Source organism: Indicator indicator, chromosome 1 (assembly GCF_027791375.1).
Source record: "Indicator indicator isolate 239-I01 chromosome 1, UM_Iind_1.1, whole genome shotgun sequence".
NCBI lineage: Eukaryota > Metazoa > Chordata > Aves > Piciformes > Indicatoridae > Indicator > Indicator indicator.
Genome location: NC_072010.1, coordinates 83,813,337 through 83,840,137, shown reverse-complemented (window position 1 = coordinate 83,840,137; position 26,801 = coordinate 83,813,337). Strand labels below are relative to the sequence as shown.

At 40.6% G+C, this 26,801-nt stretch overlaps 1 protein-coding gene across 4 annotated transcripts in view; it reads right to left on the bottom strand.

Annotated features, from left to right (window-relative positions):
* CBLB (Cbl proto-oncogene B) overlaps nucleotides 1–26,801 on the bottom strand; it is a 121,241-nt gene that overhangs the window by 9,605 nt on the left and 84,835 nt on the right. For 2 of the 4 annotated variants that reach the window (XM_054387400.1, XM_054387573.1), the window contains 8 exons: nucleotides 21,932–22,135; nucleotides 15,912–16,097; nucleotides 10,717–11,082; nucleotides 8,072–8,166; nucleotides 7,533–7,670; nucleotides 3,184–3,282; nucleotides 2,963–3,099; nucleotides 1,315–1,452 (listed from right to left, as the gene is read on the bottom strand). In XM_054387400.1, the coding sequence (XP_054243375.1) occupies nucleotides 1,315–1,452; nucleotides 2,963–3,099; nucleotides 3,184–3,282; nucleotides 7,533–7,670; nucleotides 8,072–8,166; nucleotides 10,717–11,082; nucleotides 15,912–16,097; nucleotides 21,932–22,135 (1,363 nt within the window). The remainder of the gene's footprint in view (nucleotides 1–1,314; nucleotides 1,453–2,962; nucleotides 3,100–3,183; nucleotides 3,283–7,532; nucleotides 7,671–8,071; nucleotides 8,167–10,716; nucleotides 11,083–15,911; nucleotides 16,098–21,931; nucleotides 22,136–26,801) is intronic. The other 2 variants (XM_054387654.1, XM_054387485.1) reach the window with 2 other exon arrangements.

Genomic DNA, 26,801 nt, shown 5'->3' with positions numbered 1-26,801 from the left:
CGGAACCATAGAACGGCTTGAGTCAGAAGAGACCTTAAAGATCATCTAGTTCCAACTCCCCTGCCATGGGCAGGGACACCACCTGCTCGATCAGGATGCTCAAAGCCTCATCCTGCCTGGTATTCAACACTTCCAGGGATAAGGTGTCCACAACCTTTCTGGGCAACCTGTTCCAGTGTCTCACCACCGTCAGAGCAAAGAACATCTTCCTGTTGTCCAACCTACATCTACCCTGCTCCAGTTTTAAACCATTTCCCCTTGTTCTATCACTACAAGCCCTTCTAAACAGTACCTCCACAGACTTCCTGCAGGTCCTGTAGGTCCCCATGAGGTATTTATTTCTATCTATACAGCTTTAAAGAAAAGCAGATAGGAGGAAGACATCTAACCACACCACAAGGTAAGATAAACACTGAAAATATTCCTGGGACAAGTAAACTTCAGACAGCAACATCCTATGACAGCTTTCACAGAGGAAAGAAAAATCAAATCACAGGTATGCTCCATAATCACAAAAATCCTGTTGCATTCATCACCAGGAAATGTATTCAATTTAATTAACCTGGCAATCAAAGACTTTTCAACTCCAAGACAAAAATTGTAAATTGTGAATACAAGTTTTATACCTTTTACAAGCAAAATACGGGACTGAAAGTGCCACAGTGATTCACAGGGAGAGACAGGTGAAAACTTAACTTACCAACAAGGCTGTGAACCACAGGTGTCTGCGACTGTTTTGCAGCAAAATCTTACAGCAGTTCTAATAAAGCAGGATGTTCTTTTCATAGAATCATAGAACAATTAAGGTTGGAAAAGACCTTCATGATCATCCAGTCCAACCATAAACCCTACTCTACCAAGTCCACCACTAAGCCATATCCCCAAGCACCACATCTACATAGTTTTTGAACGCCTCCAGGGATGGTGACTCCACCACCTCCCTGGGCAGCCTGTTCCAATGCCTGACCACTCTTGTAGGAAACAAATTTTTCCTAATCTCCAACCTAAACCTCCCTGGCACAATTTCAGGCTATTTCCGCTCATTCTATCATCTGATACTAGAGAGAAGAGACCAACCCCCACCTCACTCCAACCACCTTTCATACAGCTGTAGGGAAGAATGAAGTCTCCCCTCACCCTCCTCTACCCTCAGCCACTTCTGACAAGACCTGTTCTCCAGACTCTTCACCAGGTTTGTTGCCCTTCTCTGGACATGCTCCAGCACCTCAATGTCTTAAACTTTATCAGGAAAGAGAGAAGCTTCCCAGTGAAAGGAAAATGAAATGGAATACATTATGTCCTTTGTGTTCTTACCAGGATGAAGGAACAGTTCATGTCCTGAGGGAGGTCTGCTTCCTGAGCCAGCAGGTTTTGTGTGCTCAGACATGCTGTGCCGAGCAGGTGGTGGGGGTGGTGGCAGTAAAGGGGGTGAGTTATCAAACGTATCTTCACCTGCATTGTAGAAAAAAAGGCAAAAAAATGAGATCAGCAACACTTCATTATGAACTGTAGAATAAAAAGTGATGCTTAAAATTTAGCTTTCTCTAGCTGCCAAGGCCTGTACTCTTAGGGTTCATCTAGCACTTCAGTGACTCCAGTAATGAAAATGTAAACCTGACTCCTGCTATGCACAACCTTCTTCTAAAACATGCTCTGGATGACCTTTTGTAATACTCAGTTTCTTTCCTGGGACACCGAGGGGAAAGATTTTTTTAGTGGCTCAAATTCAAAGAGTGTATTATAATGAAAGCTTCACTGAATATCATGGTGGAGTAACAGCTGTGTTTCAGCAGCTAAGCAAATACAGATTCATAGAATGGTTTGGGTTGGAAGGAATCTTAAAGATCACCTAGTTCCAACCCCCCTGCCATGGGCAGGGACACTTTCCACTAGACCACACTGCTCAAGACCCTGTCCATCCTGGCCTTGAATACCTCTAGGGAGGTGGCACCCACAACCTCTCTGGGCAACCTGTTCCAGTGTCTCACCACTCTCACTGTAAACAATTTCTTCCTAATATCCAGCCTAAATTTCCCGTCTTCCAGCTTCAATCCATTCCCTCTCATCCTATCACCTTTACACAAAGGTGGTGATGAAGACAGGACTGGAGTTACCAAGCAGTGTGTTTTTTGGGTGTTCTTCTCCCTCAATTCTACATGCTCTTGTATGCTTCAGGGAACAGACAGAGTATAATGCAGGAAGATGGCAAGTGTTCAACATGTTTTATGGAACCAGAAAACTGGATGATGACACATATGGACAGATAAAATCACACAGCTGACTGAAGGCGTGGCTGGTGACCAAGCACAGTCCTAGTATACATATATAATTGTAAAAATTATTTTAACATATTTTATATAAATATGTATGTGTGTGTATATATACACACACAGACACACACATATATATACACACATATGCAGTATTCACTGACTTCTGTGTATCACAGAACAGAAATCAGGGATGAAAAAGATAGCTTTTAGTGACTGGAGGCAGCAGTGAATTTTGAACTGTCCTTTGATAATGGAAAACACCCAGATATAAAGTTATTGATTTAATTTTCTTTGACTTAAGTACCACTTCTCTGCATTTGATAAAAGAAATGGAGTTACCTAAGTTGTAACAGGAAAAACTCTCCATTCTTGCATCAAATTGCAATGCTCAAACTTCATATTAAGGGAATAAAAAAATCTAATTTATTTTAGGAAAAATGGTTTTGATTTTCTTTACAGCTTGGTTTCAGATTTGGAACATCTTTTCAAATGTCTTGCATGAGGGCTTACAAACAGTTACCAAGTACAAATCACTGAGACAGATACTGACTTCTAGCTGTAAAATTTAGCCCATAGAGCTTGGTACTCTTAACATCCTCAGTGCTGGTTGTTTTTGAATAAACACGGCATTTGGTTGTACATCTCAGCAATGTTTAACCATTAAATGTGATCAGCAAAAAGTCTGCAACCTAAAGGGGGCACCAGAAGATCATAATCGGAGGGTGTCCTGTTGAGCAAAGAGCTGAGTTTTGGGTTGTCTCTGGCAGGAGGTCGTGCAGGTGGCAAGGGTACCGGAACAGTAGGTGCATCACAGACATCTCCTGAATGACACAATCACAAGAAGTGAATGTTTTCTTGCTGTACCCCTAGAACAGCACAGAGTACATCTTCTTGCTAAACAGTGAAAAATAGAAACATACCTAACTCTGGATGTTTGGATTTCTTCACCTCAGAAGCAGCACTGTGTGTTCCATTCATGACTCCAGCACATTGACCATTCTCACACACCCTGAAGACAGACAAGGGAAGCAATCAACCAGTTATCCAAGTATGAACCCCAAGAATGACCAAGCACCTGAGCTGGCAGCTCATTATATGAAAATGAATGAAAGACTTGATAAGTTGCATCAATTTAAAAAAAGACCATTGAGAGCAGATACTGGCTAACCATATCAAATTGCTTTGAAGGGCTACTCTGCCTTCTGGAGGGATGCTGATATAGCTTAAAAAACTTACTCAAGGCTGAAATGCAAGACAGAAGAAGAACTAACATTAAGCATAGTTCTCATTTCAGAGCTCAGGTAATTAGTTTATTTACACAGTTAAGACAGACTCAGTCCTATTTTGCTCTCCCAGCTGTTGAGTTTTCCCTAGCGGAAATACGATAAAGGAAAATGTAGATTTTTGGTTATTATCTACAGTGAGGTACACAGAAAAGTCATTAAACAAAACAATCACCACAAAAACCAATCAAACAAAAACCCCAAAACCCAACAAAAAACCCACAAAGAGAACACTACAACACACCACTAGCACCAATGCTTAGTGAAGCATTTAAAAACACAAAAATTGAACTAGCCAAAGAAGTTTTGCAGGTTCCTGTTCATTTCTGTATCGAAAAGTAGAATCTTGCTGATGGTTTTACCAAAGTTTACTCATTTTTTTTTGTTTTAACTGGAAGCATAATATGTCCTCAAAATTGAATAATTTAGTATCAAAATCACCTATACCAAACGGTTCAAAGTTGCCTATAATCTTGTCAGCAAAATATTGAAGGTTTCTTTTGTAAGATCATGCAAACATAGAACAGACTAGGTTGGAAGGGAACTTAAGAGATCATCTACTCCTACTTCCCTGTCATGGGTAGGGATCCCTCACAACTAGACTTCGCTGCTCAAGGCCTCATCCAGCCCAGCCTCAAACACCCCCACGGAAGGGCCATCCACAACCTTTCTGGACAGCCTGTTTCACAGTCTCACTGTGGTAGTTCTAGGCTATGCCTTTAAAAATTTTTCACAGCTCTTGAACAGAAAGTGGTAGAAGGTAAATAAATCACATTTGGATGTAAAAAGGAAAATAATGATAGTTCTAAACAATCCCATTGGAGAGTTATCTACCATAAGAATTAGTTTGGTAAATAGTTTCTCTCTCTTCTCGCTTCTTTGCTCTGGGAGATACTAACTTTGTGCTTCTGCTGGCTTCTTGACCTTGGCTGCATTGTTTTGGCTAAGTTCTACTGTCTCTCTGCTCTTTCACTTGTCCCTTTGTGTCCAAGGAGGTAAGAGGGAAGCAGGGAGGGAGAAGCTGTTGCAGCTCCCCTGGTCTTTGACCAGAGGGGGTTCTTGTGCTGTTTATTAATTGTAAATACCTGTAAATATTGTATATTTGTACATATTCATTGCATTCCATTGTAGATTGTACTTTTGCTTGTAAATACAACTTTCACTTGCTTCCAACTGAGCTGGTCTGGCAAATTTAATGTTGGGGGGAATTTTCCAACCCACCACACTCATAATGAAGAACTTCCTAAAATCCAGTCTAAACTTACTCTCCCTCAGCTTAAAACCATTCCCCCTTATCCTATTGCTAGACACTCTAATGAAAAGTCCCTCTCCAGCCTTCCTGTAGGTTCCAAACCTTCATGTATTGTAAGGCAGCTATAATGTCTCCCAGTCTTCTTTCTAGGCTGCTCCAGCTTCCTCAGCCTATCCTCATAACAGAGGTGCCCCAGCCCTTGGATCAACTTTGTGGCCCTCCTCTGGACTGGCTCCAACAGTTCCATGTCCTTCTCATGATGGGGACACTAGAACTGGATTGCAATATTCAAGGTGGGATCTCACATGAGCAGAGTAAAGGAGAAGAAACACCTGCTGGCCTCACTCCTCTTGATGCAGCCCAGGATACAATTTGCTGCCAGCTCATGCTGACCTTCTCATCAATCAACACCCCTAAGTCTTCCCCAGGGCTGCTCTTAACTCACTCTGCACCCAGCCTTTAGTTGTGCTTGGGGTCGGGTCTGACACAGATACAGGACCTTACACTTTGACTTGTTGAACCTTACACACTGGCCCACTGCTCAAGTCTGTCAAGATCCTTCTGAATGACATCCCTTCCTTCAAGTGAGTCCACCTCACCACTCAGTTTGGTGTCATCAGCAAATTTGCTGAGGGTGCACTCAATGCCACTGTCCATGTCGCTGACAAAGATGTTAAACAGCACTGGAGCCAGAGCAGACCCCTGAGGGATGCCATTTGTCACTGTGTTCAAGTACAACAGGGGAAAACACAGAACAAAAACCTTTTCATAACACTAAGTACTGTTTAAACAAATGTGAAAGAATTGGGAATTTATTCCTGTCATTGGAACTGTGGACTGTGCACATTCAGAAAAAAACCCAGAGAGTTTCCTTGGAAAAAGGCCACCACACTGAACAATTCCAGCTTCAAAATAAAAATCCCAACCCACAATGCATTATTATTACTAAATACTGACAAATCTGCTAGAGCTATATGCAGCTAAAATTTCAGACCTTGGGTTTTTACCAATAATCCAAACATTAACAAACTTATCAGCTTTGACCATATGGCAAGGAGGAATGAAGAAAGGTCTGGAATCATTTAAAATATATAAACAGGAAAGAGGAAGTGAAATTGTATTTGTGGTCCCAAGAGTTGTAACTAGGAGTAATGAAATAAATGTAAGAGTAATTGCAAGACTTTAAAAACGAACCAAGAAACCCCTAATGGTAAGAGCTATTTTGTTATTATTTAATAAATTTCCCCAGGGAAGTGGTAAAGGAAGTGTTGCTTCTATCTCTGAAACTAGATTGGTTCAATCTCTCAGATGCTGTGGATGCAGCACTGACTCTTCAGCACAGACAACAGATCACAAAGAATATTTTCTACTTTAACTTGGATCTATTCTGCATTTCCAATGATCTACACAGTCACGGGGAGCACGGTAACTTCACATGGCACTACTGCAGAGTTACTCAGGTCATAATTAGCCATGTGATCATAAAATCACAGAATGGTTGGGGTTGGAAGGGACCTCCCAACACTATCTAGTTAACCCCCTTGCCAAAGCATGATCACCTAGCAGGTTTTAGTCTGGGTCAGGAGCATGAACTGGAACAGATCTAACAAAACAACTCTATAATATTCATGTCTATGCACTGAAGATTGTACCAGCATTTTTAATAAAGGCAGAATTTGTAACCTGCATGCAAGGAGTCATTAGACGAAGACCTTTTTTCCCCATCTATTCTAAATTCTGGTTAAACTGGTCTAAAAATTGTAATTGCCTAAAACTGGGATGAGAGGTATGTCAGGCTTTATTGATGGTGGGACGACCACACTACATTCTGATAGAGAAAGGGGAAAATGGCAATATGTCACTGATGTCACTGCCTTTTTTTTTAATAACAGAATAGTCTGAACTTTTTTAGATCAATACTTGATTTTAATATCATACTTTCAACCTACAAGACCAGTAGAGAATTACTCCTTCTTTTTCCCAAGACTTATTTACTCAATTCCAGACATTCAGGTTTATTTATGGGCCAAAGTCCAAAAAAGTTAACCAGGAATGACACAGATTTCAGCTGCCACATCCCTTGGCTTCAAATCATCTCGCCATAATCCATTAATAATTCAGAACTGTGAAAGTTTGGAGATACTATGTTAGAGCAAGTTTAAAGCAAAACAGATAATATTTCACCTGAATTTTAAAAAAAGGTTCTCTTCCTGAGAAGAAGCAGCACGAAGAAAATATGCTGTTAAACAGGCTAAAAAGATGTAGTACACATGGGACAAAAAGAATAACATGATGTACATATGGCTGCCAATTCACATATTTTTCAGTACTGTTATGTAAAATGTAAAAGTTCAACATTTTAAAAGCTGACTTTGGGAATTTCAGTCACACAATCTTCCTTAAAACTGATTTTTGCAAGAGTTGTGAGGGTTGAATATCCTGGTCAGCTCTGAAAACCTCCGAGAATCAACTGTAGAAATTTTATTCAAAATCAAAACCCACTCTGTTCTGACACCAACAGAGCCATAATAAAGTGAATTTCATAGGTTTATGACCGTCGCCAAATGAAACAGAGGCATTAAGTAATCTGAGCTTGAAAAGCTAAGAAACTTTTGAAGGCAGGCAAGCTTAACCATCATTATAAATGTTGAATTCAATTAAATTTAGGGAAAAAAGCAGTGTTTTTGTAAATAAGTTGCCTTCAAGACTGCTAAATGACCTTACCGAGGCTTCATATTATGACTATGAGATGGCTGCGAGCTCAGTACTACCGGATGTGAAGATGGAATTTTGTATTCATCATCACCATCTGCGTGATCCCTTGATTTGTCAGACAGAGGATTTGCTGAAGGAATAGGGCACCTGAAGAGGTGAGAAAAAGATCAGTTTTGCTTTAACTGTTCCATAATTGACCTCAATATAGTACAGAAAATACTCTCCTTTAGCCTAAACATCCTTAATAAATGTCTGCTACACACAAGGTAACAAAAAACATCATGTCAAACTAGAACTTGTAAGATCTGACATGAATTCTCCTCCTGTATAAATGTAGAATGTTCAATCAACATCAGACCCGCAAATACTCTTAGTAAATAACATTTACATTTCCTTTGTAAAACTGTATTAAATTTAATCGAAAATGTATCACCAAGTTATATTATTTTATTTTACTTCATTCTTTTTCCTGTTTTTCATTTAGCACCTGAGAATCAATGCTGTTTTCTAACACTAACATATTTATTTTAGAAATAAATTTAACTTACTTTATACTGGGGGTGATGGAGGCAGCTGGAAGAGGGGGTGAAAGCCGTGGGGGGACATCGTAATCTTCATTTATCAGATGACCATTTGAAAAGACCTAAAAATCACATGAGTGATAAAATCATAGAATCATATAATGGTTTGGGTTGGAAGAGACCTTAAAGATCATGAGTATCTCTTGTTTATCATCACAGAATGCTCATCAACTAGGTATTACAAAATAGACCTTGAGAAGACTATGGGTAAAGGCTTTCCTAGGAGTTTACGCAACATAGCCGTTACCTGAAGTGACTCTTTCATACAACCTTCAGCTCACTCCACACAGGAGCAGGGAAGTCATTCTGCCCCTGTACTCAGCACTGGTTAGGCCACACCTTGAGTACTGTGGCCAGTTCTGGGCTCCTCAGTTCAAGAAAGATGTTGAGCTGCTTGAACGTGTCCAGAGAAGGGCAACAAAGCTGGGGAGGGGCCTGGAGCACAAGCCCTGTGAGGAGAGGCTGAGGGAGCTGGGGGTGCTCAGCCTGGAGAAGAGGAGGCTCAGGGGAGACCTTATTGCTGTCTACAACTGCCTGAAGGGAGGCTGTAGCCAGGTGGGGGTTGGTCTCTTCTCCCAAGCAACCAGTGGCAGATTGAGAGGACACAGTCTCAAGCTGCACCAGGGGAGGTTTAGGCTGGATGTTAGGAAGAAATTCTTCACAGAAAGAGTGATTGCCCATTGGAATGGGCTGTCCAGGGAGGTGGTGGAGTCACCATCCCTGGAAGTGTTTAAAATCAGACTGGATGAGGCACTTAGTGCCATGGTTTATTTGATTAGATGGTGTTGGGTGATAGGTTGGACTCAATGATCTTGAAGGTCTTTTCCAACCTGGTTAATTCTGTGATTCTGTGAACACTTAGTCTTAAAACTTCTCATCAAGAGAGGAAGTTCTCTGTCATGTAGATGGACTACTTGGTTCCAGATAACTCCTTGGGGGGAAATTAGTATTTCAAGACCCCAAACCAAAAATTTCTTTGCTGCAAGAGCGGTCAGACATTGGAACAGTCTGCTTAGGTGGTGGAGGTGGTGGAGTCATCATCCCTGGAGGTGTTCAAGAAATGTGTGGACATGGCACTTTGGGACATGGTTTAATGTCCATGGTGGTCTTAGGTTGAAGGTTGGACTTGATAATCTTAGAGTTCTTTTCCAACCGAAACAGTTCTATGATTCCATATAAAGATACAACAAATGATTCTACATTTAGCTTGGCTTTGGATGTATATTTGTTCACTCTTTCTTCAGGTCAAGGAAGGTTAGATCTTCAGTGGAAAAGATCTATGTATGCTGAACCTCATGGCTAATTTAATGCTCTTTGGAAAAAAATGTTTTAGTAAGGAACACCACAACTGGCCTTTTGAATATTTAGCTTTTTATGTTAATGCACACAATATATCTGATAATTTAATCACATTTGTATACAAATATATATGCATATCTAGCATAGATCAGAGATTGAAGAGTTACCAAGTCCTCACCTATGACAGAGATAATTGGAACATCTATTCCATCACCAAATGTATGCAGTTTCAGTGTAAAACACTTCCAAAGTGGATGTGATGCTATGTAACTTTCCCACAGCATACAGTGCTGTATTGATGATCTTAATGATTCTATGATATTAGCATGCACTAAATCTATAAATGATTTGATGAAAGAACATAGCAATTCTAGACTTTTTTTCTCCAACCTATTTTTGAAGGTTTCATTTTATGTTGTAGCTTAGACTCTCTTGTCTTATGGGTAGAGAGCAGTCTGAGGAGAAGGACTTGGGGGTGTCAGTTGCTGAAAAATTCAACATGAGTCGACAATGGTTGCTGGCAGCCCAGAAGGCAGCTGTGTCCTGGGATGCATCAAAAGAAGTGTGGGAGCAGCAGGACCAGTGAGGTCATTCTGCCCCTCTACTCTGTTCTCTTGAGACCCTACCTGGAGGACTGCATCCAGTTCCAGGGCCCCCAGCACAAGAGGGACATCAAACTGCTAATGCAGGTCCAGAAAAGGCCACAAAGATGATCAGGGGGCTGCAGCACCTCCCCTGTGGGGACAGGCTGAGGGAGTTGGGGCTGGAAAAGAGAAGGCTCCAGGGAGATCTTAGAGCAACCTTCCAGTACCTGAAGGGGGCCTACAAGAAAGCTGAGGAGGGACTTTTTACAAGGGCTTGTAGTGATAGGATGAGAGGGAATGGATTGAAGCTTGAGGAGGGTAGATTTAGACCGGCTATTAGGAAGAAATTCTTGACTGTGAGGCTGGTGAGACACTGGAACAGTTTGCCTAGGGAGGTCATGGATGCCTCAAGGCTCCCTGGAGGTGTTTGAGGCCAGGCTGGACAAGGCCTTGAGCAACCTGGTATTGTGGGAGGTGTCCCTGCCCATGTTGGGGGGGGTTGAAGCTACATGATCCTTAAGGTCCCTTCCAACTCCAACCATTCTATGATTGATTCCATGCACTGTTTACAGTATTTAACAAACCATTTATTTCTGACCAGCTTAATTATTAAGGATCTACAGGAAAGGTTCAGAAGCAGCAGATCAAAACTGACCAATACAAGCAGTATGGTAGACAGCACAAATAGGGTATGAAATTAGGATTCAACAACTGAAGCTCATTTCATACCTTGGCACCTTCAGCAGGCAGCTCATGACGTCTGTGTTTCCTCATAAATCCTGACTCAGAACTTAGGCGGTTGTGCCTTCCATTGATGTTGGAAATTGCAGTCAGTCCTGCTTTGGGAGAAGCATCACTCCCTACTCGACATCCTACCAGCTGACTTGTCCCAAAGACATCTCTGGGACACCAGCCCTCAAGAGGCATTGGCTGGTCTCTGGAAGGCATGCTTTCTGGGTGATGCAGGTGTCTGCTTATCCTGTTGTCTGGTGGAATTGGAGGAGGCCTCTCTGGTGGGGGCGGTGGAGGATCACGCAAGGGAGGTGGTGGTGCGGGCAGAGGTTTATCTTGTTTCCTCACCATACAAGGAGAAGACTAAACAACACAGAAAATGACAACAAACCACAAAGTTACATCCAGGCATGCAAGTTTCTGTCACGATCGAGTATCTTTACTGTTTCTATTTCCAAGGCACCACAGGAACACTTGCCAGTAGGTTCAATGTTAGTCTTGTCTTTGCATCGTGTAGGCAACCTGGCCTCTCTTCAGAAAGCACACTTCCATTCCTGCTGCTGCATGAGTAAGCCAAGCAAGGAGTGGAAGGGAGCACAGATAACTGACGGAGGCAGATTTATCTGACCCATTGTTTCTTTCCCAGAATCCTTCCGGACTTCCTACTGCAGAAAAAAACCCCAAACAAAATAAAACCTACCTCCAAAAGGGAATTATTGAGTGACCTTGAATAAACACAAGAAAAGCAAAGTCACCAGTGGTGTTCTCCAGGGCTCACTGCTGGGGCCAGTTCTCTTTAATACCTTGACCATTGACCTGGATGAGAGGATCAAGTGCACTCTCACTAAGTTTGCAGATGAAACTATACTGGGCGGGAGTGCTGACCTGCTGGAGGGTAGAATGGCTCTGCAAAGGGATCAGGACAGGCTGGATCGATGAGTCACGGTCAACTGTATGAGGTTTAACAAAGGCAAGTGCTGGGTCCTGCACCTGGGGAACAATGACCCCACAGGTACTTTAGACTTGGGGCAGAGCAGCTGGAAACTGTCCAGCAGAAAAGGACCTGGGAATGCTGTTTGACAGCTGGCTGAACATAAGTCAGCAGTGTGCTCAGGTGGCCAAGACAGCCACCAGCATCCTCACTTGGATCCAGAACAAAGTGGACAGCAGGAGTAGGGAGGTGATTGTCCCCCCATGCTGGGAACTGGTGGTAACCATTTTTAGGAGAAAAGGGACTTTTTACAAGGGCTTGCAGTGATAGGATAAGAGGAAACTGAAGCTTGAGGAGGGGACATTTAGACTTTAGAAACTGTTTACACTGAGGGTGGTGAGACAGTGGAACAGGTTGCCCAAGGAGGTCATGGATGCCCTCTCCCTGGAGGTGTTCAAAGACAGGTTGGACAGGGCCTTTAGCAATATGGTCTAGTGGAAGGTGTCCCTGCCAATAGCAGGGGGTTGGGAACTCGATGATCTTTAAGGTCCTGTCCAACATAAACCATTCTATGAATCTTTGAAAAAAAAAAAACAACCCACATTATACAGTTAGCTATATAGCTTCTAAAACCACAAATGTGATAAACCCAAAACACTTTATTTAGGAATAAATTACTAACAGCATTTTACAAAATAAGACTTTGCTCTTCACAAAGTGTTTTTCTCTTACCACCAGCTACCAGAAGAAACACAGGGAAGATTATTTCCCTTGGAAAAAGGTGGGATTTTCAAGAACTCTGGTAAGCTTGCTCATTATTACCATTTTAAGAGATGGTGGTCACAAAAATTCTAAAGTAAGAATAGTTTTGCTCTCACTTCACTGGTTAACCCAGCATTATTCTTTGAGCAGTACTTCAAAATAGAATCATAGAATCATTAAGGTTGGAAAAAAACACTAAGATCATTGAGTCCAACCATTGACCTTAAACCACCATGGCCATTAAACCATGTCCCAAAGTGCCATGTCCACACGTTTCTTGAACACCTCCAAGGTCAGTGACTCCACCACCTCCCTAGGCAGCCTGTTCCAATACCTGACCACTCTTGCAGGAAAGGAATGTTTCCTACTATCAATCTAAACTAATATCCAATCGGAACATGCTGCTTAGATTGAAAATAAAGTTTTTCTGCCTGCCAGTCTATTAACATAAATAGTATATTAAAAAAAAAAGTGTTTACTTAAGCTGTTAGTTAAGAAAAATAGTTATTCTCCCTGTCCACACAGGATCATAATGGCTGGGCCAACATTTTTTTGTTGTATAGTATAGTTATATTTCTTGTTTTCCATTCTAGAAAAAGAGGGGTTTTGACTGAAGTATAGTCTTGGCAGAATTGAATTGTTGGATTTTTATTTTAAACACAAAATATTTTAATCATGAAATTATTCTTTGTAACCCTCATCTCATTTCCCTTGCACTCCACTATTTATTTATATAGTTTTTAAATATGAAATTTTTAAAAGCATGAAATCATTCTTTGCTGGGCCCCATCTTATTTCCTTGCAATCCCAAATTTATTTATTTCGAGGAATAAAACAAGCATGTTCAAAACCATGTCACTGAAAAATGAAAAGCAATATTAATGGTATTTCTGATTTTCAGGGTTCTGTTTGTTTCTTCTTTTTTTATTGTTTGTTTGGGATTTTTTTGTTTGCCTTTTTTTTAAAGACACGAACTTTATAAAAGCATTCTCTTGTGAAATTTATTTTTAATGGATATGTCATATGTTTAGCACAAAATAACATGTTATAAATTCTCTCCTACAATGTAAGAAGTGATGAAATTTAAAGAAACTACTCAAACTTCCATTTTTTCCCACTGAATTATAAACCACTAGAATCTTAAAAAGAGGTTGATTTTCAAGCTTGAAATAAGAACCTGACAAAACGAATAGGGTACTTCAGACTGTATTATTATGAGCATATGGGTTTTAAGTAATTTTTTTGCATTTGAAGTCATCATCTAAAATTGAAAAATTTACATCTCGTTCTTCCTCTCTATACAGTAATTACAAAACGATCAACTCGTAATAGAGAGCCATACACACATAGTCGTTCTTCATGCAAATCCACTCCAGAAAATTGTTACATCTTCAGTATCATTAGTTTCATAAAACACGCCATACAATTTATTAGCTATAGAGTCATTATTATTTGCCTTGAAACTTGAGTCATCATATCACAGAATCATTAAGGTTGGAAAAGAACTTTAAGATCATTGAGTCCAACTGTAACCCAACTACCATGACCACTAAACTATACCCTGAAGCTCTCCATCTCCATGCTTCTTGAACACCTGCAGGGATGGTGACTCCACCACGTCCCTGGTCAGCCTCTTCCACCGTCTGACCTCTCCTTCAGGAAATAAATTCCTCCTAATATCCAACCTAAACCTTACCTACTGCAGCCTGAGGCCATTATTTCCTGTCCTGTCATCAGTTACTTGGGAGAAGAGACCAACACCAGCCTCACTCCAACCTCTTTTCAGGGAGGTCTCCCCCCTCTGCTTCCTCTTCTTCAGACTAAATAATGTCGGTTCCCTCAGCTGCTCCTCGTGTGCCATGCCCTCCAAACCCCTCATCAGCATTGTTGCTCTTCTCTGGATACACTCCAGCACCTCAATGTCCTTCTTTCAGTGAGGGGTCTAAAAGGGAACCAAGGATCTGAGATTCAGCCTCACCAGTGATCAGTACAGGACCATGATCACTTTCCTAGTTCTGCTGGACACACTATTGCTGATCAGGGCCAGGAAGCTGGTGGCCTTTTTGGCCACCTGAGCACACTGCTGGCTCGTGTTCAGCTGGGCTGTCAACCAGCACCTCCAGGTTCTTTTCTGCTGTGCAGTTTCCAGCCACTCTGCCCCAAGCCTGTAGCATGACATGGGGGTGTTGTGACCCAGCACTTAGTCATCCCATTGGCCTCTGCCTATTGATCTAACCTATCCAGATCTCTGCAGAGCCTTTCTACCCTCCAGCAGATCAGCACTCCCACTCCATTTAGTGTCATCTGCAAACCTGCTGAGGGTGCACTCTGTCCCCTCATGGTAAAGATACTGAATAGGACTGGCCCCAAACATATACACACACACACACACACACATATATATACACATACACACCTATACTGAATATACGCCATTTAAGGTTTTGAAAGTCTGTAGATATTGGTCTTGTAAGAATAATGTGGAAATTGAGCATAAATCATCACCAGAGCACAACATATCATTTTAAATGAGTTAATTACCTTTAAATCTATTTTCAGGAAACTTTCACTTTTATTTATTTTCCTGGATCAGAGTTTATGACACAGAATGGTTTGGATTGGAAGGGTCCTTAAAGATCATCTGGTTCCAACCTCCTTGCCATGGGCAGGGACACCTTCCACTAGACCAGATTGCTCAAGGCCTCATCTAACCTGGCCTTGAATACCTCCATGGAAGGGGTCATGCCTTCCTTTTCAGAACAATACTATCCAGAAACTGGCTTTCAATAAAGAAAATGTAGGGGGAAAAATTAATCAACATGAATTAACTATTATTGTAAATCTCATTTGATGTGGAGCTTAATGGGGCTCATTTTCTCTCATGATTGCCTTTCCAAGTGGAAGGGAATGGGAAGCTTACTAGAAGCCTTTTTCTCACTTTATCTTCAACAATTACAAAGAATGCTTATCAGATCACACAATGATTATGACTGTGAATATTCCTCTACTATCACAGCCTTCAACATACTTACTCTGTTCCTTGCAGGACAGTCTGTAACTCTCTGAAGGGTGGAGAGAGATTTCTTTGCTTTTGGTGGGTTTTGAGGCTAACCTTAAGTCCAGTCATAGAACTTATCCATTACAGCAATATCTTTAACATTCTGACCTTAACCAAGTACCATATAATCATCAGACAAACAGAGGTCATGTTTAACCAACACATGTAGCTGTAAACATCTGCCTGTGTAAGATATGTGAAATGACAGGCACTTGTCAAAGCCAACTGAAGGAGGTAAGAGAGTTAATCAATGTGGATCTAATCTAAAGTTTTTCTAAGCTACAAGGAATTAGTTCTTTTGAACAGAGCAAACTTCTGAAAAAGAAAAGACACATGGAAAATTTCAGAATAGTCAATCTTCCAAAAGAAACAAGGCACCTCCACCTCACCTTAACAACAATCAAAACTCTGTTTCTCCAATAATGGTTCAGTAAGACTTACCTTTGGTGATCCAGTTGGGCTGGCACATGGTGACCGTGCCACTCCCTTCTGAATAAGATCCAAACGAGGAGGCACAGGTGGAAGACTAAGATGTGGGATTTGCAGAGGGTCGGGAAGTGGTTTTCTTCTTTGTGCAAGAGGGGAGGATCCTGGGGAAGTCACTGGTGAATTCTGCCTCTCATTGCACTTCAAAACAGAAAGAAATAATACTATTTACTGGATAATCAAGTACAGAATTTCCATTCCATGACTAAAACATTAGATGCTTGTCAAGTAATTACTAGTAGTCATTTATCATAATGGGCATCCCGTTGCTCTTTTAATTAATAGATAGGTGCTCATCCTACAGTCACTAAGAAAGAAGTCTACCAGTTGCTCTACCTCAAAGCTGAGATCCATGCTAACTTGTGATGGACATAAAAGAATATATATTCCAGTAATTTGTTTAAGAAAAAAAACCCAAAACCCAAGAAACCCCGAAGTGATCATCATGAAGAAGGAAAAAAATCACAGAGGTAGTCATAGAATCATGGAACTGGTTTGGCTGGAAAAGATCACTATGATCAAGTACAATTGCCAACCTAACACCACCATGGCCATTAAACCATGCTCTGAAGTGCCATGGCACCTCCAGCACCTCCCTGGGCAGCCTGTTCCAATGCCTGACCACTCTTGCAGCAGTGAAATTTTTCCTAACACCCAGCACAAACCTCCTCACAATTTCAGGACATTTCTTCTCATTCTATCACCTGATACTAAGGAGAAGAGACCCAACCCCCACCTCACTCCAACCTCCTTTCAGGGAGTTGTAGAGAGCAATGAAGTCTCCCCTCAGCCTCCTCTTCTCCACACTAATGAATTCCAGTTCCCTCAGCCACTCCTCTGTCACCTGACAAAAGGTGGCTTTCAGCTTTAGTAATTTCCTGTAAGTATTTTAAAGTAACAGCTTGAAACAAAATTAGCCTCTGGTGCATTCAGACAGCCAGGAAAAATAAGAGAAGACACTAACTTCCCAGATAAGGTAACTTCATCAGATTTTAGAGGAACATGTTTTTAGAGTATGTTTAATTCACTTTAAGCTACTGAAAACTCCATAGATGCCTGTATTGTTAGAGCATTCCTCTGTGTTTTCATACAACACTACTTGGATCAATTATCTCAGGACTTCCAAATTCAAAATTATTTGCTTTTAAGAACACCTGCACTACTTGCTTTCTTTATTTTCTTTATTTTAAAAGAAGTGAATCCAGACACATACTGTACAAGTTAAAGTGGTATAAATCTTAGTTCATTGGGACAATGGAATATTAAACATTATGGGATAATAAACACAGCCTACTAGATACGTCCTCTCAAAAATGAAATAAGCCATTTTATACATTTAACTGAGCCTGTATCCTGCATCTTTTTTTTTATGTGCATTTCATAATGTTGAAAGTTTCAGGCAATAACTGCATTAGCTAATCTGATACCACGGGACTGGAAATTTCTCACTGATGAGACAATTAACAGAGGTTTTGGCACTATTCTTTTCTTTCGTTCGTAAAGAAAGATCTGAAGACAATTCGGAAATTAAAAAAAACCAAACAAACAAAAGCTGCTTGATGAGGCTGATAAACAGACTAATTGCAGTGGGCTGCTCTAAAGCCTCACTTACACATCTGATCAGCTGCTGAATCATACACAACACCTAACAAGAACCATTTATTTCTCTTTAAGTTTACTCATTCCATTAAAGAATGAGTAAGTAGCTTTGTGCTTATTCTTTTCCAAAAAGAAATTTAAAGTATGAGGTCCCTCAGGGACTTAATTCAGGTACCTCTTACAGTTTATGAGTACTCTTCAGACATACTAAAATACTGCAGAACTGCTATTCTTCTGATATCTACCTAATATTCATAATCCATACAGGTACAGAAGGTGACCAAAAATTTTATCTTCCTTACACTTTAGTGACAACTCCAGGAAGCGTTTTTCAGGTTCTAATTCCAAAAGGAAAAGCTCACTTAAAAACCCACCCAGGGCCTTTACTCCGTAATGAGCCTCACTTCCACAATGAGCTTACTGCAACTATTCTTTGCATTATGAAGATATTTCAAACTACAAGCAGCAAAGAAAGTGAAAACTGAAAGTAACATCTTAGAAACATAGAATGGTTTGGGTTGGAAGGGACCTTAATGACCATCTAGTTCCAACTCCCCTGCCATGGGCAGGGACACCTCCCACTAGACCAACCTGGCCTTGAACACCTCCAGGGAGGAGACATCCACAACCTCCCTGGGCAACCTGTTCCAGTGTCTCACCACCCTCACTGGAAAGAATTTCTTCCTAATATCCAGTCTGAATCTCTCCTTTTCCAGATTCAATGCATTGTCCCTTCTCCTGTCACTACAAACCCTTATAAAAAGTCCCTCCCCAGCTTTCCTGTAGCCTGCTTAGGTACTGGAAGGCTGAAACAGGGTGACCCTGGAGTTTTCCCTTCCACAGCATTTTAAGAGTGCTCCTCCAGTGCAGTTTTTAGGACAACAAGGATTGATTTGAATCTTTATGCAACACATAATGAAAGCCTACAGTCCTTTTTGTCAGGACTCCATATCCCTGGAACTTTTCTCTTCTAGTAAGTTTAACATCCCAGTTCCTTACTAGCCAGATATGTCACAAGAAGATTTTCTCAGTAATACTACATGGTCTAGTCAGATTACTTGAGACCAAAATCAGCCCATCTGATCTGCAGTGATTAACAGCTTTATGCTGAGAAAGCATCCGACAATCTTTGTGATAAAGTAAAAACCACAGAATCATATAAGAACCATATGAGACCACAGGAGGAAGTTCTTCACAATGAGAGAGGTAAAATACTGTAACAGGGTGCCCAGGGATGTGGTTGAGGCCCTGTCCCTGGAGACACTCAAGATCAGACTTGATGTGGGCCTGGGCAGCCTGTTCTAGTTGGAGGTGTCCCTGCTAGTCAGCTGCAGGAGGGTTGGACAAGATCATTTTTGAGAGTCCCTTTCAACATGATGCAATGTGTGAATCACAGAATGGTAGGTGTATATGAGTAATGCCATGCTCCAAAAGGTGGTGTGGATGAAAGCATCACTGTACAACCACTGGTGATTGTTAGGTCATCGCTAGGCACTTGGAAGAGATGACGATGATCAGGAGCAGTCAGCAGGGATTTTCCAAGGGGAAATCCTGCTTGACTAATATGATAGCCTTCTATGATGCCATAACTGAATGGGTAGATGCAGGGAGACCAGTGGAGGTAGTCTATGTTGACCTTAGCAAGGCTTTTGACACTGTCTTCTATAACATCCTTGTGAGCAAGCTCAGGAAGTCTGGAATAGACGAACAGACAGTGAGATGGATTAGGAACTGGTTACACAATAGAGTCCAAAGAGCAGTGGTCAATGGTGCCAAGTCCAGCTGGAGAGCTGTAACTAGTGGATCTCACAGGGATCAGTGCTGGGTCTGGTGCTGTTCAGCATCTTCATCAATGACAGGGACAGGGATCTACTTGAGAGAGTCCAATGGAGGGCTACAAAGATGATTAAGTGACTGGAACACTGCCTTATGAGGAAAGGCTGAGAGACTTGGGGCTGTTTAGTCTGTAGAGGAGACGACTGAGAGTGCATCTGATAAATTATTATAAATATATGAGGGATGGGTGTCAAGAAAGAAGGGACAACCTTTTCTCACTTGTGCCCTGTGATAGGACAAGGTGCAAGGGATATAAACTACAGCACAGAAGTTCCATTTCAACATGAGGAAGAACTTCTTTACTGTAAGGGTCACAGAGCACTGGAATAGGCTCCTCAGAGAGGTTGTGAAGTCATCTCTGGAGACTTCAAAGACCTGTCTGGATGTGTTCCTGTGTGACCTGTGCTAGATTCTATGGCTATATGGTCCTGCTCTGGCAGGGGGGTTGGACTCAAAGATCTCCAGAGGTCCCATCCAACCCTTAACATCCTGTGATCCTGTGTTTTGAGATGAAAAGAGCAGCTGAAAATGACCACATTACCTGATAATTCAAGATTTTCAAGAGGCTTACAAAGTGGAAAACAATGTTCCGAAACCTCAGGGATAATTAGTAGGTTTCTTTCAGTGAACAATGAAATTAATGACATCAGCAAGAGCAGGCATCAAAGCACTCAAGCACTTGGTAGATCCTGAAAACATGACTTCTTATAGTAAAGCCTATTGCTCCTTCTTTTGATAATAAAAGCATAATGCATTTTTACCTTATCATGGAAGCGATAGCTTTATAAAAGCCCATCAGTTCAGGGCTATTTCACAGAGGTCAGGCTGCAGGCTGCAATTTAAGTCCAGCCAGGAAGGATAAACTGCTCCCAAGAGTAGGCCATGGTGTATTAGATACACAACACAGGAATGATTCACTGACTTCAGAGATTAGCAAGGATACCAGAAGTATCAATATTAACTGAGAGATGCTATCAGATAGGAGGGTGAAACCCTTTATATTTGTCCTCTTTTTTCCCCGTTTTTTAACCAAACACAAAAATAAGGAAATGGCAGAGTAGGGTGGTACAGAACTAATTCCAATGTAGATGACCTCAGTAAATGGTGAAATATAGAAAATACAGAAAACACAGAAAATATAGATGGTTTATGACAAGATCTAGTCCAGGCTAAAATATAGTAGTGAAAATTATCAACATAAAATAAACATTTCTTAATCATAGTGCTGATTTATCAGTGATAAAAATCTATGTCCAACGAATGTAACGCAGACCACTTTCAGCATCCTAAACCACAAAATCACTATGAATAATCTTAGACACACTTTTCCCACTAAATGTATCTAATCTTAAAAGTAGAGGGGGGAAAAATCGTAAAAGGAAATTTAAAAATAAAATAAAATAATAAAAAAACCCAAAATAAAACAAAATAAAAGAAATAAAATAAAATTTTAAGAAAGAGAAAAGTACACAAATCACAGGGAACATGATTAAAAACTACTTAAGCGCACTACAAATTGGGTTCCAAGTCACCTTTACAAAGCAACAATATTTATAACTTATTTAGAAAATCAAGTATAATCCTAATGCTTACTATGCATGTGTATATGAAAATTAATAATATATTCTGTACATATGATGTTTCTTGTTCATTACAAATAAAAATTTAGGGAATTGTTCATTCAGCATATTTTGGATAAGAGACTCGGTTCTATCTCATGCTCCCTCCATTACAAACAACTTGAACTCAATTTATATCAGCTGAGAACCTGGATTATCTTTTTCTTCTGTTCAACTTCACTATTATTGCTGCAATATTGATGCCTCTTGCATTTTCAACCCAGTGAAACCCTACTGAAAGCTAGAGTACAAAGTGCAGTCTCTCACTGTTCACAATTTCAGGCAATTCCATTTACAAACATACAGCTTTATCTGTTGCATAGGTTGGACCACATGTCCATCAGCCTCCTCCTCTGCAAACTAAACAGCCCCAGCTCTCTCAGCATTTCTTCATATGAGCACTGTTCCAGAATCAGAAAGGTCTTACCCTTAAATTCCAAGTTTATTCCGAAACTCTCAAGTTCATTTTCTGTGTGAACAAGTAAGGCCTTCCTGGTTCTGGAACATCAGTCATATGAAGAAAGGCTGAGAGAGCTGGAGCTGTTTAGCTTAGAGAAGGGCATGCTGAGGGGGGATCTTATGAATGCTTACAAATATCCAATGGACGGGTGGCAGAAAGATGGGGCCAGACTCTTCTCAGTGGTGCCCAGTGACAGGACAAGGGGTAACACTAAACTTGAACATCGAAGTTCTATCTAAACATGATAAAGAACTTTACTTTGAGGGTGGCAGAGAACTGAAAGAAGTTGCCTAGAGAGGTGGTGCAGTCTCCACCTCTGGAGACTTACAAAACCTGCCTGGACATGTTCCTGTGTTACCTGCTTTAGGTGACCCTGCTTTGGCAAGGTGCTTGGACTAGACGATCTTCTAGAGGTCCCTTCCACCTGGCATTCTGTGATTGTATAGGATTTGAAAACGTACCTTCCGGACTGAAGCCAAACGATTCATCATTAAAGACTCTTCTCTGTCATCATCATCATCCAAGTCCAACATAGGCATACTAAAGCTATCAATAATACTGCAGCACCTGGAGTTTTCATCCCTTGGATCGAAGGGATCCACAATGATGGGTTCGGTCCCTTTGATTTCACAGCGGCAGAAAGGACAGCCTTGGCCATCAGATTCCTACAGCAAGACAAAACCAAACCAAACCAAAGCAACAAAAACATTTATTAAAATAAAAAAAAGACTGATTTTAAAAGTAGATCTTATACTTTTCAACACAAAAATGCCCTTATCAGGTCTCTCAGACCACTAAGGAAACAGATTCAGAATTATTTAACTACAGTAAATGATAAATTACTCCACTTTGCAAATTGTCTCTTTACAACAAATTAAGCTTCACTTAAAAACAAGTAATCAAAATGCAACCATTATCCCTACAAAGCACCAAAATTGTAATTGTCTTAGTAGTACAGGTCAGGAAGCAACATCTTGCCTTTTAGGATGACAATTTTTCTCTTTCTTCAGAGGAAAGAAGTTGATGTATGCAGATAGATTACAATTTATTATATTTCTATTATATATTAAATATAAAAATAAATAGAGTATTTATCTCTCCATTTAATTTAGAAATTACAGATGAGCTTTAGGGCTCAGCAACTTTTATTCTCTCTCTGCAGTCCATCATGGCTGCAACATTACCATCAGTCAGCAATATGCATGCAGAACATCTAAAGCTATTAACATGTTTTTCATGTTTCAGTAACAAACCAGGGCTTTACTACATTTTCAATAAATTATGTAAAACAAGGAACTATTTTCACATGAACAGAAACAAAAAATACTTGAATTTTCATTTCTAGGAAGTATAATGTGTTAGATGATTGTCAAGCAGCCATATTTCCATTCCATTCAGAAATATTTATTTCCTTCTCAGAAGCAATCAAAAAGCCTTTGAAGTAGATTTCAGACTAATGAACAAAAGAAATTCTTCCAAGCACTTAAAGAAAATTTTCCCTCAAGAGACAAGAGGCAGAACACAGACTGACCAAACCAAACCAAAACAAAAAACCAGCACAAAACCAACAAACCACACCCAAAAGAGTTCTGAAGCTTTAAGAGATGAAGATGATTTGATCCGAATCCAGAAACCCCATTGCATCATATTTACAGTCGAGTAGAGAGTTAAGAAGATACTAACTCAAAAATTAATTCTAAATCTACCTGTTTTGAAAAAGATGTAAAGACAGCTTTAATTTTTCTCTAACACAACATACGCCAGTCTTACTACACTGAGAGATGATTTTGCTGTTTCTGAAAGAACTGTATCCTGGGGCTAGGTATCTATAAACAATGAGTCCTGGCAACAGTCATGTCTGTTTTCATCTGTGGGTGCTGGTCGAAAGCCATCTGAGCATGAGCAAGCAGTGTGCCAACAGCATCCTGACCTGGATCAGCAATAGTGTCAGCAGGAATAGGGAAGTGATTGTGCCCCTGTACTGGGCACTGGTGAGGCTGCACCTTAAATATTGGGTTCAGTTTTGGACCCCTCACTAAAAAGAACGACATTTTGGTGCTGGACCAGGTCCAGAGAAGGGCAACAAAGCCAGTGAAGGGCCTGGAGAACAGGTCTGGTGAGAAGCAGCTGAGGGATCTGGGGTTGTTTAGTATGGAGAAAAGAAGGAAAAGGGGAAACCTTATTACTCTTGTCTGCAACTACCTGAAAGGAGGTTGCACTGAGGTGGGAACTGGTCTCTTCTCCCTGAGGTGGGAATTGGTCTCTTCTCCCCACTATCAGGTGGGAGATGGAGGAAATGACCTGAAATTGCACCAGGGAGCTTTAGGTTGGTAATTAGGAAAACTTCTTTCCTGCAAGAGTGGTCAGGCATTGGAACAGGCTGCCCAGGGTGGTAGTGTAGCTACCATCCCCGAAGGTGTTCAGGAAACATATGGACACGGCACTTTGGGACATGGTTTAATGGCCATGGTGGTCTTAGGTCAATGGTTGGACTCAATGACCTCTAAGACATTTACTGACCAAAACAATTTTATGATTTCTATGATTATTGGCATGGTTAGTACTAGACTTTCATTTTGTAGAGAAAGAGATATGTACTCTATTTTCCACAGCCTTGCATTATCAATAGAAAGCACGAGTGAACCTCACTGAGTGCCTCCATATTATATGGAATGACTGAAGTGATGACTTTGAAGCAAACAGAAGTTCTCTTTTACTCATACAGTTCTTTCCAATTTCATTTTCTAAACACAGCCTTATCAAGAAGGTACAGAGGTCTTAGTTTTCAAGGCTGGCTTGTATCTGTGCAGTCAATTAGTTCTGTATTAGCACTTTCATAGAATCATAGAATCAACCAGGTTGAAGAGACCTCCAAGATCATCCAGTCCAACCGATCACCCAGCCCTAAGCAATCAACTAGACCATGGCACTAAGAGCCTCATCCAGTCTCCTCTTGAATGTCTCCAGCGATGGCGACTCCACCACCTCCCTGGGCAGCCCATTCCAATAGGCAATCACCCTCTCTGTGAAGAACTTCCTCCTAATATCCAGCCTAGACCTACCCTGGCACAGCAATGAGGTCACCCCTGAGCCTCCTCTTCACCAGGCTAAACAACCCCAGCTCCCTCAGCCTCTCCTCATAGGGTTTGTGTTCCAGGCCCCTCACCAGCTTTGTTGCCCTTTTCTTCCTTTCCTTTTCAAAAAAGCACCAAGTTCACCAAAACATATTGTGGAACCAAGCCCAGCAGCAGAGACTTGTATTCAACAATATGAATACAACTGAGAAATTCAAACTGAGATCTGAGATGTCTATATGAATACACATGGATGTCTACATGCACAGAAAGGTTATTTATAAGAACACTGAGAGGGTAGATATTGAGAACCTTACAATGCAGCATATGTATTCATATGCTTTTAGAATCAGGTCAGATACGTAGTTTTTAGACAAGAATAGGTTTCTGTTTAAGAAAAATGACATTTTACTCCTGTTCCATCACCCAAAAATGAAACAATTACACTAAGTCTTAGTTGAGAGACTGATCTCCATAAAGGTGATGAATCATCCTTAGTATTCTGTGCAGATCTGATGTTGCTTACTTAATTTTCTTCTGCTTAGTGAAAACATCTGTATTGGACCTTTTGATGCATGTCTAATAAGCTATTATGCTGCTAATTAAACACTAGCCCACCAGAAGCTCCCAACAGCTGATGCTGTTACAGTGCAGTATTTCCTCATTGCCTCACTAATTATACAAAACTAAATTTGTAATGATTACCAGCTGACTACAGCTGGTTGCAATGTTCTGATGAAGCTTAATGGTTTCAAATATGTCAGTTCTCTGAGCCTAAAATACTTTCTTGTCCTCTTCCTGAATCCCTAGCCATTGGCCAAAGTACTGAGGATCTTAGCTTCTCAAGTCTCCAGCAGCAGCATACATCACTGCTGCTACCATGCTATGAGGCATCCAACAAGCAAAAGTACAAAGATTTCCATCCTTTTGCTTTGTCCTTTCAGCTAAGCAATGAAGGAAAAAAAAAAAACAACAAAAAAACAAGCTGCAAGATCTCAGAATTTCAGAATTTTTTTTTACTTTACAGATTGCATCTGAGGGTTGGAAGGGACCCTCAAAGGTCACAACTTATCTAATCCCCCTGCAATGAGCAACTAGAGTCAGAATGAAACTGGTAAGAACAGAGAAAGTGTACTCTTGAAATGAGAAACACTGCTCCAGTTCATCAGCTGCTTAGTAGTGAAATGAATACTCCTATCTCAATATGTCTAAAAATGGAATTTTGTGAGAATTTAGGATCTATAGGCAATGTGAAAGATTTGGATTTGGGTCACCAAACTCCAATTTCAGAAAGAACACAAAATTGGAAAGTGAGAAGACTAATTTTTTCAGCAAGCTTTACTACTACCTGAAGAAAACTCAAATGGCATTTCTGATACATCATGTTGGCCTGCCAATTATGATTTCTTAATTAGGAATTTAAAAAGAAGAACTATACAACTTTAAGTCATATCTTAAACATGAGAATGAAAAATCATTAATTGATATGAACTTGTTTAAAATCAAGTCAAAAACAGAGCAGAGTCAAGGATTCAAGAGTTCTTTACTATGAGGGTGGTGAGACATTTGGACTGGTTTGCCCAGAGAAGTTGTGGACACCTGTGAAGACCAGGCTGGATGAGGTTTTGAGCAACCTGGTCTAGTGGGAGGTGGTGGGGGCTGAAAATAGATGGTCTTCAAGGTCCCTTCCAAGTCAAGACATTCTATGATTCCTTTTTGCTCTTCTCACTACATTTGTAACCAAAAAACTGCTGCCTAACTTGAAGTGAGTCCTGCCTGAGTATACAATGACCCTTACTTTTCCCCACAAAACATAGACACAAAAGAAGAAAGGGATAGAATTGATCCCATTTGAGAACCTGCTACTAGAGAACAGTCTGAAGTAAACAGAAATGACCCCTGCTTTTCATTTCAATTTTTAAGTCAAATGCTTGTTAACTGTGGTGAACAAAAGGGACCAGTCTTCCTTTTCCCCAGTGTTCCTTTTCCCACAGACTGCTATGTCTGTGAACAAGATGGACAAATACATCAACATGTGTTACCAGGAAGTGTCTGTGGCTCTTGGGATATTCTGAAAATGACATTGAGAGGTCGGAGTTTCTTCTCCATTCAATCTGTTACCCCAAAAACATTTAAAGCAAGATGTTTTATATATGATTAGCATGAACTTTTCAGAGGCCATTTAATGACTCATATTACTTATTAAATCTTTCTCTCAACAAAGAGAGAAAAACTCTTGTCTAGTCAGTTATTCACT